Source organism: Epinephelus lanceolatus, chromosome 8 (assembly GCF_041903045.1).
Source record: "Epinephelus lanceolatus isolate andai-2023 chromosome 8, ASM4190304v1, whole genome shotgun sequence".
In the NCBI taxonomy this organism is placed as follows: domain Eukaryota; kingdom Metazoa; phylum Chordata; class Actinopteri; order Perciformes; family Serranidae; genus Epinephelus; species Epinephelus lanceolatus.
Genome location: NC_135741.1, coordinates 36,708,594 through 36,728,502, shown reverse-complemented (window position 1 = coordinate 36,728,502; position 19,909 = coordinate 36,708,594). Strand labels below are relative to the sequence as shown.

Genomic DNA, 19,909 nt, shown 5'->3' with positions numbered 1-19,909 from the left:
GAGATGATTTGAGCTTTGTGACATGGTGTGTTATCCTGCTGGAAGTAGCCATCAGAAGATGGGTACACTGTGGTCATAAAGGGATGGACACGGTCAGTAACAATACTCAGGTAGACTGTGGTGTTTAAACTATGCTCAGTTGATACTAAGGGGCCCAAAGTGTGCCAAGAAAATATCCCCCACACAATTACACCACCACCACCTGCCTGAACCATTGATACAAGGCAGGATGGATCCATGCTTTCATGTTGTTTATGCCAAATTCTGACCCTACCATCTGAATATCGCAGGAGAAATCAAGACTCATTAGACCAGGAAACATTTTTCCAATCTTCTATTGTCCAGTTTTGGTGAGCCTGTGTGAATTGTAGCCTCAGTTTCCTGTTGTTAGCTGACAGGAGTGGCACCTGGTGTGGTCTTCTGCTGCTGTAGCCCATCTGCTTCAAGGTTCCACGTGTTGTCCATTCAGAGATGGTCTTCTGCATACCTTGGTTGTAACGAGTGGTTATTTGAGTTACTGTTGCCTTTCTACCATCTTGAACCAGTCTGGCCATTCTCCTCTGACCTCTGGCATTACAAAGGCATTTTCACCCAGAGAACTGCTGCTCACTGGATATGTGTGTACAAAATATATATGCAGCACTTTTGTTTTTGCTGCCATTATTCTCAACTTTGAGTTAAAGATCTAAGATTATTATAAATGCACATTTTTTTTATCAATATTTGGTGGCTAATTTGTTAAAACTAAAATATTAGTAAGCACTTCTCTGTTTCCCAGATAATCCATCCTCCTGACAGGTGTTGCATATCAAGATGCTGATTAAATCACATGGTCACTACCCAGGTGTGCTTGAGATGGTCACAATGAAAGGGTAAAATGTGCAGTATTATTTTGAAAGAAGCCAAGTATCACAATATAGTGCTGCAGAAATGCATTTTTGTTCAGATACCCTGAAGAATCAGTCAGTATCTGGTGTGACCATCATTTGCTTCATGCAGTCTGACACATGTCCTTCAGTTAGAGTGAATCAGGTTTTGATTGTGGCTTGTTATTGGCAACACTTGGAAAAATGTTTCACACATAGATTGCATTATTTTTCTCAATTTTTGTAAAATAGATTATCAAAGAGATCCAATGTGATTTATGGCATTGTAACTGTGTTATACCAAACAAAATTCATTTTTGAGTTGTCCCTACTTTTAGCTATGAATGTGCTGTTTCCATAGAGATGCAGGACCTATAGGGTTAGGCAAGTAGGGGTCAGGGAAATAAAGTAAGTCTGTATTTCGCCCTTAGTGTATGTGTGAGACCAAACCCTACGCCCTTCTCGCTGATATTTTCAACTCATCTTCTTTGATTCATGAGATAAAGATTTGTACTTGAGGCTTCACATGCTTTCAATTAATACAATTAGATGTTTCTGTCAAAAATTAAGCTCTGACCTCAGCTGAATTTGACCTCTTGTACTAGATTTAACCGCCAGTGTGCCAAATTAGATCTGATCTTCTTTCCAGGAAATTTCATCAACATGTATTTAGCTCCAGTGTTTTCACCAGCAGTGCTAACTCTAAATAACTGACTGACTGCAAGATAATCACATACAGGGTTTTTCACCAATATCTTCACCTGCGTCTGAGGATACATTTTTCTAATGTATCTAATTAGATTTACTGGAATCTCATGGTTAACATGTGTCCTAAACAGCTGCTCAATATGACTTTAATGATCAGACATTTTAGTTACTATGAAAAATATATTTACAAATAGTGAATGTCCACTAAAGGGAATTTATTGACAGATTATTCTCATGAATGAAAGTAAAAGGCTTTCAGTTTACTGTATTAGATCATTATGGAGTGGGGAGAATTCAGCGTGATTGACAAGCCAGTCCATTGTATGTGAATTGTTCCGAACGCTCGACCTCGGCCTTGTGTTTCTTCTCCTGACAGTGGGACTGATTAGTGAGGCTTAGCAGACAAGGCTGGTAACCAAAACAGAGGAGGGGAGGTGGAAACACACAACTCGGCGCACTCACTTGCTAATCACTGTGTACAAGCATCACACCCACATCTGGAGACGTCTTTCCATGTGTGAGTGAGAGATGGGAGTGTGAACAGGAGTTTCGTCAGAGAGAATGACAAAAAAGGTGTGTGACGGTTTGTGTTTATGTGGTTAGGACAAAGATTTATGTGTCTGTGGTTTGTTGTTGCGCAGAAGTCAGAGGAGTTGCTGGTTTGACTCCTAGTACGTAGTGACATACTTGCCAAAGGCAGATAAGGACACCCGACCTCTTGCAGCAAGACGAAAAAAGCACAAATCTGCATTGTGTGTCTGTGTGTGTGTGTGTGTGTGTGTGTGTGTGTGTCTAGCTACGTAGCTACCCACCCCTCCAGAGGGACCTCACCCTTGTATTCAGTCATTTTAATGATAAACACATTCTCTGCTTTTGGACACACACACTTTCTTTTTCTTTTTTTTTAACCACACACACACACACACACACTCCTATTCACACATGCACGTGGACACACACTCCTTATGTTTGCCATGCATTTGACAGTGACGCACGGCATTGTTTTATTTGGCCGAAATGAGACTCAGATGTGTTGAACAAGTCTGATAAACAACCTGCAGCGAGCCAGCCGCTTCATCAGGCTGCATTACACAGAATCAGTGGAAAAGCCTGCAGATCTGACCCCTTGCTTCAAATTAAAGAAGGATTTTTATTAAAAAATTTCATCCCCGGGATCCAAATGAGAATTTAGTGTCTCACTGTGGGACCCAGGACTGCTAGCTTGGGCTATGGTGGGACCTGCCAGCAGAAGGTCTGCAACCTATTTTGGGTCTATACCCCAAAGTTTAAGAAACCTGGGAGGGGGACATGACAAAGTCGGACCAACAACTGATTTTCACCATATGAGCTGATGTAGCTCTGCATTCTGCATCTCCACCCTGATTTTCCTGATTTTGACTTATCACACATCATTTTCTTCAGAACACTCCACAGGGAGACCTCCAAACATCCAAAAGAGAAAGGAAACAGTTCAGCATTAATTAGTGTTTAGTGCTTTTATAACTGCACTGTTAAGCTATAAATTAAGAGTGTTTATATGATTTTAAAAAAAATGCTGGATGGTTTTCATTCGAAGCTCATGTAGCTATTCACTACTCTCCATACTTGTCACAAGAGAACTTGCATAAATACAACAGTGAAAGCTTATTCAGCTTAAAGGAAAACTTCAGCCACAGTGATTATTTGTATATCAGTTACTCACCCTGTGTTACGTTAAAGTCAGGCAGAAACTTTGGTTTCCTTTTCTAAGTGCCTCCACTGTTAACAAAGAATCCAAAAACTGAGAAAATATCTGATGAATATAAGTAAAGAGAGGCAGCATCTAAAAACAGCAAAGCTTTATCAAAACACCTGTTTTCAAACTCTCACACAACTCCTGCAGTATAACACAATGCCAGTACAAACGCCCTAGCACCAGGTATTACAGCAGGTTGGTAGCCAGTGGTAGCACTGGGTCTAAGTTGTGTAACAGCAGCAACAGAAGGTTTGCAGATTCAGTGGGGAGTTGGCAATCTGGTCCTTCAGAGCTGGCATATGTGCTCTCTGGATTGAGGTTGCTGTGGCCGCTGACTGGTAGCCTGGCATTGCCAGACCCAATTCGCAAAACGCGAATGGGTCTGGACACTGAGTGTACATTTCCTCTATTCCCGAGGGGCGGTATCAACGGCTGTCACTCAAAGTGCCCCTTCACGCAGTTGGAAGGAAAAACAATCAGAGTAAATGAAACATGTGATGTAGGCTAGCACAACGCCACTGTAAGCGGCCCAGCAAGCTGCAGCGGAGATGAGCTGTGATGATGTCTGGGAAAGAGTGTTGCCGTCTTTGCAGATTTCCTCCTCACTGTGGACTCAGAGTTTCATGGCTGTGATTCCCAGCTTGGTCCCTTCCCTGACCTGCTCCTCCATGAGAGCAACTAGTGGAGAAACAACAATAGCCACTGGGTTTTCACTGAGTCCCATCTTTTTCCAGATCAGCGGAGCCAGTTGGTGAATTAAACTTTTACCAAACCCCGTAGGAAGGACGGCAAACACATCCTTTTTTTCAATAAAAGCTTTCGGTGCAGCCGTTTGTTCTGCTTTTAAAGAAAATATACATTCCAGTTCATTAAACACATTTACCATCGCAGTTTCAAAATCAGTAGTCATGTTGATTGTTTACGAAATGCATTCACCCGGCTCCTTGTCCCTCCTATTTTGATGACGTGATTTCAAATAACCCGCCCCAAAGTAATAAATGGCTGTGATTGGCCAGGTAAGCTCTAACCAATGCCAGAATGTGCCTTTATGATTGCATGGCCAGACTGATCTGCGGAGCGAAATAGAATATGAGCTTGCGAGATTAGGATGGTTTCACCAGGCTAGTTGACTGGGGGTCAGTCTCCAGACCTCCTCTGGAGAGGCTCTAGCTAACGCTACATCAAGTCAGCTATGAGCCTTTAGCGCCACTTAGAAGAAGACTACGCTATTAGCAAAATTTCTTTCCATCGCTGAAATGTGGGGCTGATATTGACACGTGTCTTATTTGTTAACAGTCAGAGTCTCTTTTAGACTCCGTTTTTTTGTACAAGTTTGTCTTCCTTTTGTGGGTTGCTTTGTAGTGTATGCAGTTTTGTTGATTTTCTTCCATTGAATCAGGCTTTCGCTGAACGGACAACCTGGTCTCACACCAAAGCCGTTGAATACCTGGGCTTGGCCAGTGACTTCCGGCATCAGACATCAATGTAAAAAGCCATCCTTTCACGTCGGCATGATATGCGGCCGAATGGCGTAAGGGGAAACTTGGCAGGACAACAACTAAAGTTAAAGGAGAGAGGTCCAAGTTGGGTGGTTGGGAGGGGTGGTCAATGGGTTCAATAACCATTGACTTTCACCCAGGAGGCCAGTACGTTTGTAAAGCCAAACTGTGTTCTTTTTTCCTCAACCCAACCAGGTGCTTTTGTTGCCTAAGCTCAACCACATGTGTGTGTTGGCAAAACGTAACCACGTTTGTGTGTTGTTGAGGGAGAAAAATGTCAGTTTGTGGTGTTGTACCGATGTGACTGTATATAAACTATACTGTTCCTGTGAAAAGGGAAGTGCATTTTGAAAACAGACAATGCATGTAACAGGCTGAAGTTAACACTGCATTTAGAACATCAACAATCACACATCCAGGGTACCTTGCACATGTGTTAATATGTGACAAGGTCATGTGAGTGTGTTGAAAGGGAAGTGTAATGCAAATGCACATCTGCATTTGTAGAACAGCCAAGAGGAATGCCCTCTCTCTCTGAAATGACCTGTGATTGGCCAAAGACTCCTGTCATGGGCTAGATTTTCTAAACTCCAAATAAAACTGCCTACCCCTGGCGTAATGACACTCGAGTACAGTGCTTTACAGCAACCCTAGGTTTTACAGCACCCGGGCTTTACCTTCTCCAGGTTCTTCTCCACTTAACATCCTGTTCAGTCTGTTTGTCGGCTTTTGCTCCATAGCAATATTAGTGGTCAAACTCTCCACAAGGTATTTTTAAGTCAAATTTTCCCAGTAGAGAGGAGGTAGAGAGCTGATTGGATCTGACAGAAGCGTTTAGTTAAGAGTTGGCATGGCACAATTTGATGCTTTTGCTTTGAGAACGAGTATTGCATCACTCTAATAAACAACAACAGGTGCAACTCGTACATTAACCATCATAACTGAAAACTGTATGTTGCTATACTTGCTCACGTCACCACTCACCTGATTCTCAGTGTTTTGACGCTCCAGCTGATGAAGTTTTACCTCCAACACACAACTTCCAAAAACCTCAAGATCTGGAAAAACAACTATGGTATTGATCAACAACCCCATTAACCCCCCACGGACTATTACACTCAGTTTCTGTACAAGGAGCTTGTTTCCTTCAACAACTGCTTAATCAGTTCCTCCTTATGCACTGACACACATACACACACAAACACACAAAGGTTGACCCGGAGGGGAGGAAATTGAATTAGCAGGGTGTAATGCAGCTCCTTGTGTGTGTAATCAGAGCAGGCTCAGAATACAGGGCCATTGTAAGTCACTGTGGTCGGAGTCGGAGAGCCAGCGACCGCTGGGGGAAGCTGCCCTTATCACTAGATATGATTACAGCCAGGGGAATGTGTGTGTGTGTGTGTGTGTGTGTGTGTGTGGGTGGTGGTGGTGAGATTTGTGTGAGAGTCATGGCTGACTGATTGCACGGGGAATGTGCTTTTACATGCTTGTGATCGAGTGCAACTGAGTATGAGAGTAATTTTGAAAAATGTCGAAATGATGACGAATGCCAAAAAAAGCTCAAAGCTTTTGCGCGTACAAAAATAACACCGACATTTCTGACATTCGTCGCCACTCACCCCTCAGTTCTTTCTGGATTTGGGGTTTTTATATCCGGTGGTAACGACAACAACAATTAAAAAAAGCCTTTTCTGCTCCTTGTTTCCACTATCATTGTTCGGCGCAGGCTGCAGGCTGTGTTTTCCACGGTGTATGTCATTGTTTTTCACTGTCTGTTAATTATTTTTGTGCTGGTATTTTGCCTCCTCCTGATATAGTGTTTCCTGCTATTGTCTTTTTCTACCAGGCTGGCTGCCTCTGGACTTGAGCCAGCCTGTCCCTCCTACCTTAAAATACACACACACACACACACACGCACACACACACATACTACAATACCACATCGGTGACCATGAATACACACACTTACACTCTGGTCTCCCTCTGCTCTCCCGTCCTCCTCTTGGCACTTGGGAGAAAACACGAGAAGTCAGTGATACAGCAAACCAACTGTGTATGTGTGTGTGTGTGTGTGTGTGTGTGAGGGAGGGAGAGAGTCCACCCGTCAGTTCAGAAGGGTTAATCTCTCTCTCTCTCTCTCTCTCTCTCTCTCTCTCTCTCTCTCTCTCTCTCTCTCTCTCTCTCTACCTCGATCTCTCCCTCCCTCTCTCTGTTGCCTTTTGTTGCGGCCCCTCACTTTCTCAACACTTGGACAGAGGGAACTGATACTGTGCCTGTGTGTGTGAGTGTGTGTGTGTAGTTTGGGTGTCCTCACCACTCTCGATCTCTCTGGACTGAACTGTACGTGAACATGACTGACGGGACTTTCTAACACACTCCTCATGCTGAATGTTCACACTACAGACGGGTAAGGCAGCGCTCTGGTTGGGAAAGTTGTCTCATTTCACACTGAGTGTGTTGCAGAGGAATGACTGTGTGTGAAAATGCCACTTTGCGTGTGCGTGCGTGTGTGTGCATGTTGGAAATGCAGTCTGGAATGCAACAGGTCATTTGTAAATGTGGCTTTCTTTATTTTTTACAGCTCAGATTTCATGTTTTCAAAACGTGGGGACATGTGAAGATGTGAAACGCTTCTCTGTCCTTTCCTCCGCTCCCCGTCCCACTTCTTCTCCTTATCCCCCTCTCTCTCTCTGCCCCGGCCCAAAGTTACTCAAGTTACCGGCTTCCTCCTGTTGTTATGAGCCCCGTGGTTTCTCTGCAGCACTCTGAGGGCGCTCCCACGCTCTCCCAAAGAGAAAGAAAGGAAGGAAAACAGGACTAACCATTTCAGAGCCACAAAAGAAGTGGGAGAAGCATGCTTGCTTTCCTCCCGTGTCTCCTCTCGGCATCTATGTGCACGCCTTTGTCCCTTTAACACTAAGCAACCTGGAAAAGTTGCCTGTGCATTTTGCATGTCTGGTTGGCTACCTATTTTGTTGTTTTCTGGACAAAAAGTTTTCTCTTTTCTTCAGTGGTGGTGGGTTGGCTGAGGTGGTGAGAAAATTGGAAACAGAGCCACCCACAGTGGAAGTGAGTCAGCCCGGCATTTAGTGGTGTGTTGACTTTGGAAATGGCAGGGATTGGGGGGTGGTGGTGGTGGTGCTGGGGGGGCAGATGAAATTGTCAGAGGTAAAGAGGAAAAAACAAAGTGTCAATTTGTTCTTATTTTCTGCTGAGGGTCCCGGAGTTCCTGCAAAGTGGGAGTTAAGTTGTGTACAACAGGCATTAAGGGAAAGAAGAAGAGAATGACGGAGAGGAGAGTTAGAGGAGAGGTGGAAGCCAGAGGCTGTTTATAAAGGGAGGGAGCGGCTTGTGTCCATCTGGGACAATCCCAAGTGCTGAAAGCTTCCCCACCCTGATCCCAAACATTTCTCCCCCCCCCCCTCTCCCTCTGTCTTTCTCGTTGTGTCTCTCCTGCTCCTTCACAATAAGGTGCAAGTTGATACATTTTGATTGCAACCTGCAAAATGCATCCAACTTGTTGCATTATTTTTACACATGCTGCAAACTTTCCTGACAATCTTTGTCACTCTCTGTCTCCTTCCTTATCTCTCCTTGCCTGCAGCTCATCTATATCTGCATGCATGCTACATGCAGTTGCTCCTACCAACGTGAAAAAGAAGTCTTTTCATCCACAGTTTCGTCCACTATATACATTTATTTGCTCTAAGTGGCCTGCAACATATTGCAAGGGAAATCTATATTTTTGTGTCATGTGAACTATAAATAGTCTCACCCTGTAGCTGCTAGTTGATCTGTCACCACCTTACTGACATGCAACCAAAAGTTGAGGAAGTTTTGGATCTTAAGGGGGAGCACCTGAAATTAAAAATTATAATATGTTATTTCCATGGCCTAGGAAAGTTTCATCAATATTTGTGAACATGAGCTACTCTCCCCAAAAGAAAGAAATCAGAGAAATAAGTCTCAAACTTGTGATGTATAAAGTCTGGAGCTGCTCCATAGACAATGAATGGGAGTCTGATTAAGTGGACCCACAGAATTTATTCCCAAATGAGCTTCATTCTGTTGTAGTGCTCTCAGTTCTGAATCAGAAAATGTACCCATATACTCAGAAGAGTCCCCTGGATGCTCTCAGCATCATCTAGAACATCTTTCACTATTCACTTTCTGTGGAGCAGCTCCGGATTTTATACACTATGACATCAAATTTGAGTATTAGCACTCTAGTTTTTGGATTTGGGAGAGTTGTTCATGTTTCCAATATTTCTGGACAGTCTTACACCCTAGGAATAACATGTAGGAATTTTGTAATTGGGTGTAGTTCCCGTTTTAAAAAAAAATCATGATTTCATATTTTTCAGATGAGTGTTAGAGGCTATGTTTACTTGCAGTCTGACAAGCCTGCGAGAGACATTTTACATGTTCTCCTCATCATCTTTGCAATTTTTTTGCCAGAAACCCTCTCCCAAAAAAAAACCCCAACAACTGGTGAACACAGCCACAGCCAGTCCTCTCCCTTTGTCTAGCCTGCTTGACCACCCTCCGTCTCCTTCTCCTCTTCCTCTTCCCTCCCTCCCTGCCTTCCTCCCTCTGCTCTGCCTGTGTGTCCGGCGATAAGGGGACAGCGACGGTAGCACTTCCTCTCGCCACAGGAAGCAGGAAGTGTTGATTTCCAACGCAGTCTCTCTGGATAAACTATGCGCTGTGTCCGATGGGATTCTTACACACATGCACATACGCTCAGATGCAAGCAGCAAACTCTCCCAGACATACGGGACATAGAAATGCATGTGCTCTGCGTGTGAGTGTCACCTGTCTGCAGACAATGACTCCACTATATCTTTGCGGTGTGATGGTTTTCATGGGAAACCACCTGGGAAGCAGCCCCGCTCTGTGTCTCTTTGACCCCGGGGTTGGCTCACAGGTCAGAGGACGATTGGCTAATTATTCCTCTAATCACAGCAAATGCTTTGTTATCGCCCTCTTTGGCCACGCAGGCCGTGGGCGGCGCTGTTGAGCTTAAAAAAACACAAACAACCATTCATCAGCTAATGGATTCCAGTTATCGTGCTGGGTGGGAGGGCTGGGGGTGAATGAGAGAGAATGAGAGAGACAGACGGAGAGACATGAAGAGAAAGTGGGGGAAGACGAAGAATAGAGCTTCAGAGGGCACGAAACTCCACCTGATGGAGTTTGTAGTCAAATTAAGACTTTTATAATTATGGTGGTGCTTTCCTTGTGTGTGATTTTCAAGTCTGCATTGCCAAAGCAGTGACATCATCACCGCTATTTCCAGAAATGTGCTGCAATGATATGTTCCTGAAACAAGAGAAAATATGGCAGAACACAGCAGTAGTACAGAGAAAATTACACTTTATTCAAGAAAACGTTGGCAACAAATACCCTCGAGCTCGTTGACAGATTTTATTTTCACTTGCTCCAAGATAGTATTAGGAGGGTATTCTTTTTCAGCTCGTGACGCACAGGAACTGCACTGTGATCAGAAAAACAAGTGAAAATTATGGTGGATGGAACATCGTTAAAAATAGAGGGAAGAAGTCTGAGAGTGAAAAAGAACAAGGAGGAACAGGGGTTGCAAGGAAAGTGACAAAGAGGATATATAACACTTTGCAAAATACACTTCTTTTCCAGCTTTTTTCCACACCTGTGACATCGACATTTCTGACATTTCTCAGCTGTCTTTAAACACCCCTTGCATGGTGGAAAGAGTGACATAAAAACAGATCAATGCAGGTGAAAGTAGTGAGCGCAGTCCTGTGTCACTGACCAGCTATGCAATACACTTACTAACATATAGATGGTAGTTATTTATATCAGAGTGTGATGTCATGGTCTACACTTTCCGGACAGCCAATAAAAAGTAGCAAGGATGGTAATTCATGCTCGGGATATGGATGTATCTTAAAGCTAATACTTTGTAATAAAAGACCAGCTTGTACATTCAGATGCAGCACATACACTTGGTGATAATGCATAAATCACTTATTTGCAAGAAAATGTTTTTTAATCAAACTCATGAGTGACAGGTGTGCTGATTGGTGGTGATTGCTTGAACTAATTCAGATTTATAGGATTAAATCACTGCATAAAAAATTAAGATGAGTAAATAGTTTCATTTCTTGACTTTAGGGTAAATGCTTTTAGAAAGGGTATGAGGACGGAGAAGAAGGCTGGCACTAGATTGAGTGGGCGCAGACAAAGGAACAAAGAGGAAAAGGAAAAAGGGGAAATTAAAGTGACACCTGTGAGTATGACAGAGGAGTTAGGAAGGAGAGAAAGCGAAGGGGCCACACTGAAATTGAGAGAATACGAAGAGATTTGGGCGATTAGGAAACGTCAGGAGATGTGAGCCTAAACTATGGGTGGGTCAGGGGTCAAGAGGGGTGAGCAGGTCACAGTGGGCCCAGCAGCTCTACTTAGAACAGGATATCCTGCGAGGAAAACCCATCTGTCTCTCTCGCTCGCTCTCTCGCTCCGTGTCTTAAATTCCCACAGAGGGCACAGCGGAGAGCAGAGGTGTAACCTTTCACTCAAAACACCAGAGAAAACACAAGTTCCCAACCGAGACGCTTCAATTTCATCGATCATCGATGACATAGATAGATAGCAGATATGCGCGCCTGATGTGTCTTGACCCAACAAACTCAGTGTGTATAAAGCGTAGCAGCTGTATGATGTTTCCGTCCTGTGCTGATGGTGTTTGTTGCTGTTTTCATCCACTCGCTGCAGGGTTACAACAGCCAAGATCAAATTCCCTGCAGGGACGATAAAGTTTATCTTACTTAGTCTTATCTTAGCCAGACAGACAGTGTATGAAAACTATGAAACATCCCAATTTAAAAAAACAAACAAAAAAAAACAACAAAAAAAACAACCTTATATCAGCAAGCTGGACCCTAGAAAAACACCATCATTTAGCTGTGGTATGGAAAACCTTTTACCTTATGCCACATATTAAAGCTGTAGTTGGTAACCTTTATTAAAACGTTTTTGTCAGTTTTGTAGTGTCAATATATCCACACAGTGGTGCATGAGACAGATAACCTATGAAAAAAAAAGACTGGTTCCTCTGCCTCGTCAAAGTGCTTCTCATGGTATTTGCATAATCATGAAAGCAACCAATCAGAGCCAAGGAGTCTCAAATGCAGCGGTCAGTCCTGTCTCGTGAGCTGCAATCAAATTGTCAAACTGAGCAGCGCTGATCAAATGAATACAACAGCACTGGGACTTGTAACTATGCATGTATCACTCTGCTTTAAGTGTTCTGAACCAGTAGTGACATTAACCATTAATTAGCCTACATTGAGGGAGGCTCTAACAAACTTTGCACCACAAAGAGGAATATGATTAGATAATGAATGGTCATCGGAAGAGGACAAAGAAGAAGGCTGGATATTTTACTGCAACCCGTGCTCATTATGACGTCAGGAGACGTAGCAACAGTACTGTCTGATCAAGCTGTTAACTCACTGGTCTGCAGCCTTGTGCGTATGACCGCATCAGAGTTGTGCTGATATTCAGAACAACAGCACTCCCTCCTGTGTGATATTTATTAATCAAGACTATGTTACATTGCCTATTTCTCACTTCAAATGTTTTCACAAGCGTATTTTAGTGTACTGTTTAGCTGTGACATGAGTAAGTTTGTGACCCGGCATCCATGTATAAAACAGTTGAGCCAAATTGAAGCACCACCCACCAGCTGGAGCAAACTTGTCATTCACAGCTTAATAGTACACTAACATATGTTTGCATTTGAGTTGAAAAATGCAGTAACAGAATCTTGATTCATATTTGATCAGCACGGCCTAGATTGACCGTTTGACTGCAGTTCATGAGCAGTGATTTGCATGACTGACAGCTGCATTACAGACTCCTCGGTTCTGATTGGTTGTTTCCCACCAGCTGCAGTGGATTCTGGCAAATGCCATTAAGCCCCGATCACACAGAAAACGTTCTGCAGGTTGCAAAACACAAGGCACACAGCACTGCCTTACCCTAACCTTCCAGTGTAATTAATGTATTTATTCACTTTATTTCACAGTAATTAGTACCCAGTTCCTAAAATGGACAGGCAGAGGGTACTTGCTCTCGCTCTGGTTGAGGATAAGACATTCTCGGAACCCATCGGCTGTATTCGGCGTCTGACTTCCGGCAGATGGCGATACAGCCTCTGGGGGCAGACCCCCGATTTTTTGGCATTCCAGTTTGATTTGGGCGGAGGAGGTGAATTTCCGTTTTCGACTTTTGTTTATATATAAGTAAATATGCTGAACCACTGCGATGGATTCAGAGTTTGCAGTGATGCCAATTATGTTCCGCCTCGTTAGTTCACCGCACGGAGCGTTCAACCTGGCAACAACTGCAGCCAGCTCAAACATGATTGGTCAATATCACACGGACTACAAACAGCCTACAACCGGAAACCAGGGCTCTTCCGCTCTTCTTCCGGAGGCAAGATTTCTACATTCACTGAATGTAGAGTCTGTATATAGAGACTAAGGATAAGAGGGTGTCTGCAAATAGTTGGGCACAGGGAAACAGAAATGTGTGTGAGTACATGAGACCCTAAAAAAGAGGGTGGATCATGGGGAGTACCACCAGTTGGTCCAGGAGCTTCGCCTCGATGATGACCATTTCAAGTGCTGCAGTTATATGCTTCCACGCTTGCTGTTTTCTGTTGAGTTCGGGGTAACTGCTGCCACCAGTTTCTCCTCTAGCGGAGATGACGTGGGGTGCTTTTCCGCTCTGAGTTGAAGTTTTTCCAACTCAAGGAGTTCAGACCGCTCAGGCAAAAATGCCAGGTGTCTAGAATGCAGTGTGCGAGGTGCGTAGCAATGCAAAAACAGCAAGTAAAGTACTGAATTCTCATTAAAACAATTACAAAAAGCCGCCTCCCTGAGCCTGGCCCCTGGCTTACCTCATGAGGAGAGTTCATTATTAAGGCAAACAGATCAGTTTTGTATTAGATGTGTTTGTGTGCTGGAGAGCGGAGAGTGCCTCTTAACACGGTGGCCAAATATCTGTACCTTTTCCCCTTTATTTGGCCCTGTGAGAATAATAACTTCAATAAAAGTGTTAATAAATAATTACATGAAGATAGCAGGAATTGTGAGGCTCTATGAAAACTGTTCTGTGGTCTGTCAAAGAATGAGAACAATCTTACCTAATAACAGGAAATGTCCCCAAAACACACATCTCAGTATGAACAGTGACATGCAAGCCTTTGTAGGGCCCAGAGCAGAACCCTTCCACCCACATACCGTGTCCCACTGTTGATCACATTATACTCTTCAGTATTCGAGTGCAACACATTCTCCTTGAATAAAAATCAGAATTGATTATGACTGTTGGGCCAACCATGTGATATATGTTTATTACAAATAGGGTTTTATTTTGGTAGTCTCTGCCCTCATTCCTTTAATTGAAGGTCTGCTCACACCAGACAGTTTTACAGCAAAATTAATCCCAGAGTCTTCATGAAATTTTATTGCTGAGATTCAGAATGTGGTGAAAAAAGTGGTCAGACAGGACAAGAAACATGATCAGTTCGATCAGACAAGTTAGTCAAACTTAATTTAACAAGAAAAAGACTAACAGTCACAGTTTACAGACTGATTTCTTGGTTCAGATTTGACCCACCATATTTGCCATAGCTGTGTTTACCTCCACCAAAGTGCTGTGGATAATCTGGCTGAACTGCAGACTAGTTTACAACCTGTCTGCTTGTCTGAGCGTCTCAATCTTGCCCTATCATACTTTGTTATATCAATGTTGACACATTCTGAGATTTCAGCAATTACTTGAGCGAGTGCAATGTTATTGTAACCGAAAGCTGTGATGGCCAAGGCTATGAAAATAAGAAAAGAGATCCTTTTAGCGCACACTCAGATCTTAATATAGCTCAGGTTGACACTGCCAGAGACACAAGTCAACGCCAGCGTGCTTTGCTTATTTAACTGCAATTACATTTGTTTAAAAATCTCCAACCTTTGCTGGATGACAGGTTACTAAAACTGTCCAGTAAACATGCTACTTGTGAGTCCATGTGACTTTTGTTTACAAGTCCTGCTTCACTTGTAATTGGGGATCCTGAAGCTAAACAAACTGACAAGGTTGCCACCATGGTTTGGACCAAGGCAAAATATCTGTGGGTGTGACAGCATCCTAAAAACAGGGGGGAAAATGCAGGAGAATATAGCACGGTAAGACCTACGTGGCCAAAGCATATCTGCAGTTATATTATTTTATCCTAAACTAACTCCATTTTGACAAAAAAATTAATACCAGAGTAACTTTATCATTTTCTCCAATATTCTCAAGGAATGTCTGACTTCTTTCACCGGCTCAATGTGTCAGACAAACAAATTTCAACCTACAAATGTTTCCCTCTTGTGAGAAGCTTTATGTTTCCCCTTGTACAACAGTTATGCCAACATAGTCATTATTCTCTCCATACACTCAATCATACACTCAGTCTGATATTCTCACATTCAAGCGCGCTCGTAAGTGGGTGATATTTTCCGTATGGGAACATTAACTTATTTTTTTCCTACCAATGGTTTATAACGAGCGAGAGACATATATAGAGAAAGAAAGAAAGAGAAACAGAGAGAGCGAGGGACTGAAAGCGAGAGATGGGGAACGCGAGTGTCGAGCTATTTTTGGCCCGTCTGGGTGTTTCCTACACACACACTCACGCTCCTCAGGCTTGTTGTTGTTCAGAATGGTGGGTGTTGAAAGGGTGAGTTTTGATTTGATTTGACTTTACGTTTTGAGGGTTCATATATGTGTGTCTGTGTGTGTGTTTGTGTGCTGTTGATAGGCCTGGGATTTTCCTGCGGTTGCTATGGTTTCTTGCTGTGTTTTGAACAACTTGCCATAACTCCAAACATCCTTAGGGTGTAAAGGATCCTCAGCCCATCATTATACACTCAGCTTGTGCTGTCGCCGGGGGTTGACCTCAGCTCACTTTCAATTTAACCAGATCAAACATCCAAAAGAGGCTGCAATTCATTCGGATGCAGCCATCTTTATATTTAAAACCTCACTCTCTGTCTCTCTGTCTGCTGTGGCGTTTCTGCACTACACTTCCCAGAGATCTCCTGTCTGTCAAACTGTTTTGGTGGTATTACTTTCTTGGATTTGTCTGCTGTTTGTTTTCTTTATGTAATATTTACAGTTTGAAATTGATCGATGTCTGTAATATTGCTCTTATTATTCTACGTGCCCCTGGTAAGAAAAAGTCACATTACTTCTTTATTTTACCTCTCAACACTGGGCCGTGATGACTGAACACATGACACCATTGCTCTATTGTGGAAAATGTCTGTCAGCGATCCATTGTGTTTCTGCGGACTGCACATGTCACTGAGGCTTTCGACGCGGCGAGTCAGACACTCACTCTGTCTCTCCTTTTTCACACACGCACACACACCAGGGAAACATTTTAAATATGTGTGCAGTCTGTGAGGGAACGTATGAGTGTGCCTTGTTTGGGTTTCCAGTTATGTTTGCACTGTATATGCAGTGTAATGTAATTGCGTGGGATATGAGTATGTTTTTGGCTTAGTCATTAGTTTATGATGTGTGGAACACTGAATCACCTTATGACCTTTATGATAGATGTGAGGTTAGAGTGTTATTTAAAGATACTGAAATGTATCAACATTACTTATATATATATTATATTTCTGGTACATCTTATGGTAATTTAGATGGTGTACAGCAGAGCAATCCTATAATACAGATGCTTTTCTTCTTCATTAGGCTCATGCATTTCATCCGACATGCTATCACTAAAGCAAAAAGTAATAAAATCCTCTTTTCATTCAATAAAAGAAGCCGAAGCTCTCAAATGTTAAATGTTTTCTCAAGACAAGCGCTTGTACAAGAATGTTGCTTAAACCAAATAGGCTAAACCTGGCGAAATGTGATTTCAGCCAGGGACTATAAATGACAGAATGAGTAAACGACTTCAGGAATTTAGGCAGACATTCATGGCAACTTTTGGTACTTTTCTTTATTTAGTATTTCAGCCGATCGGTTCCCGCTCCTGCCTTTGCATCTATCCTTCTGATAGATATTCTGTGAGGATTTCACTTTAATCTTGCAAACAGTTTTGTGTTTGTGGAGGATCACTTATCCTATCAAATGTCATGCTGTAGCTGGAGTACATCTCTACGGTGCAGAGGCAGCTATGTACCTCACAGTCATAGGCGTACATTTTGGCTGGATGCAGGGAACACATCCCCCTTAATGTTTAAAAGATGTGCATTTGTTCCCCGCAGTAAAGACATAAAAGCAGCAGACAAAATCAAGGACATTTACACCATTAACTGATGCAAAAAAAATCACCAGAATGCAGGAAATTGAAATGTTTGACATTCAAAATCCTCTGGCAGAGGACGCTCAAATGCTTTGTTTGACATATATCTCCTCAAATGTTGAAATGAAACCTATGCCCTTGCAGAGAGTTATGTACATGAAATGAATCCATCAGTTCATCTAATGGAAAATAAATGGTTTGTTTGTGGTTTCACTTGTTAACAAACCGCTCCAGTATATAGCACAGCAAAACTAATTTGTGGGTTTAACCATATTAGAATAATGCATAACACTGCTGGGGCAGAGTAACAGGAAGTTTTCCTGTTCTAATAATTGTATTAAATAGACATAATCAGTTTAATCCATTAAACACATGAATTAAATGTAGATTAAACACTAACACACTAACTTGTGTGAATTCCAATGAAGTCAAAAAAAGAATCATGAATCAATTTAGCCTCTGTCTTATTTAGTTATGTGGACAGCCCAGTCACCAGAATGAAATGATAGCATTGTACGGTTCTGCAAACCATGGATATGTTACATTTGCACGTTTTATATGTATCATATCGATGTTTGTCAACAGGAAGTGGAGGGGACAGTGGATAGCGTGAAAACAGGAGAGGCGCCTGCTAAGCTGCAGACCGATGTTTGAGACCAACAAACAACAAAACTAGTTCTTTAGTGAGGTATTACTGTGGATATCTTTTTTCCAGCAGTGATAGTGCCATAAGAAGAGGCTGTTGTTACCAAGACATCTCTGCTTTTTTAGCTGCAATTTTGCACCAAAAACCTGATATTTCAAGCCAAAACATATTTTCTTCCTAACAGTAACCAAGTGTTTTTTGTGCCTAAAGCTAACCACGTTGATCACAGCATTGTTGAAAAATGACGCTACATAATAACATACAAATGTCACATATCCGTGGTCTGTACAAATGTACAATGCCTACATTTTTATGGTAATTACTTTGTATGTTTCATATCAACTTTTCAAGACCAACAAATGACAAAAGCGGGTCTTTTTTGATGAGACTTTTCCAACCATTTTGTGTTTGTGGAAAGAAAGTAAAGTTTCAACAGATTTGCTACATATGAATCATACAAATGTAACAAAAGGTGTCAGCTGATAATGAATGACAATAGTTTTCAGCTAGCTTTAGCTACGGCTAGCTGTGGCTATTTCACCAGCTAGCCAGTTGCTACACCAGTAGAAGTCTTGTTTTAGCTGATGTTTTTGCTGTTCTTCTGTAACTAAGTACCGGTACTGCAAATTTTATAATTTCTTGCAGAAATGCTACATTCCTATGGCATAATAATGTTTTATATGATAAAAAAACATCTCCAAAAGTTAGATTGTGGTCCTTTTATAGGAAGGGGAGTGCGGGGCACAACCTAACATGGGCTAAACTGTCACGTGGACTTTTAATATGGTTACACAGGGTTGATCCTTTAGTGCTTCTGGCCAGTCAACCACAATACCACCAAACAGTGACCCACAAAAATGCACAGAGATTGGACGTGTTTCAGGTGAGTTCTTTGTCATTAGAGTTGCCACCCGTCCCGTTTTTCCCAGAATTGTTCTCTTTTTTCATCAGCTGTCCCAGGGAAAAAAAAAAATCTCCCGGGACACAATTTGTCCCGTTTTTTGGGGAAAATGCAGCAGCAGCAGGCCAAGGAGTCCATCCAGAACGACGCATAGTGCGTCCAAATTCACACCTGTTCTTCTCTATGGTTTTTCTCCGCGACCGTGTGTCATGGCGAGAAACCACGCATATCACGTGAAACAGCAGAATTGTAGCTTTCCGAATGTTTTCACAGCGAAAAAAAATGATAAAGTTACACTAAAATGATGTATAACAGAGCTGTCATACAGCTTTGCACACACATTACTCTTTGATGGAGTACCCCCCAAAGGCAGGCTCGCACAGAAATGCCACGCATATCACATGAAAGCGCAGGAGCAGAGCTTTCCAATGATACCACACACATCATTGTGCTGTCATCCCATCATGCTATAAATACAGATTAATTGTCTACCAAATAAAATCCTGACGAATTTCTTTACAATCCATTATACAGATCTTGTTATCAGTCACTTCATATAGTGAGGAATATCATATCTTACCACGTCTTAGGCTTGCGTGTGTTTCTCCCTGTCTATCCACATTTGTAGTCCAGCTTTCAAGATGCAAATATCTCCATACTGTCCAGTTGACACTCCATCAAACTTTGTATGACAAGACCAGCCACTTCACCTTTGCGCACCCAGACAACTGCAGCCTAATTATGCATGCTGACAGGGCCGTAGTCACCATATACATTAAGGGGGACATGTGCCCCCCCCCCCAATGCCCAATTTTTTTTTTTTACTGCAATCAAAGTGGCAAATATTATCTTGGAGGACATCATTGCACTTGGTTGACTATTTTTCTATGATCTTAGATGTAAATATTGCATGTTTCTTTCAGATGAAACACATTTTTGTGAATGAGTCAATGGAATTTCTTGCAATAATGAAAAAATACTGGCAATCATGTCCGCCTGGCACAAACCACATGTTTTGGACAGCTGTGAAGTGACAGAATGTCCCACCATCATGGTTCTTATATTACCAGATTCCAGAGAGTCTCCCCTCTTCATATATGGCAGAATATGTCAACTTCCAACTTGCTATGGTGAGATACATGTAAAAATGTAAGAATTTAGTAACACGGATTTGTGTTTTTTCATTGATATAAAAATTATAT

At 42.3% G+C, this 19,909-nt stretch overlaps 1 protein-coding gene across 1 annotated transcript in view; it reads left to right on the top strand.

Annotated features, from left to right (window-relative positions):
• The first annotated feature begins 7,031 nt into the window (after positions 1 to 7,031).
• The window catches only part of hdac7a (histone deacetylase 7a), a 75,220-nt gene continuing 62,342 nt past the window's right edge, over positions 7,032 to 19,909 (top strand). Inside the window, exon 1 of the mRNA XM_033629043.2 lies at positions 7,032 to 7,215. Within this exon, the coding sequence (XP_033484934.1) occupies positions 7,197 to 7,215 (19 nt within the window). The 5' untranslated portion in view covers positions 7,032 to 7,196. The remainder of the gene's footprint in view (positions 7,216 to 19,909) is intronic.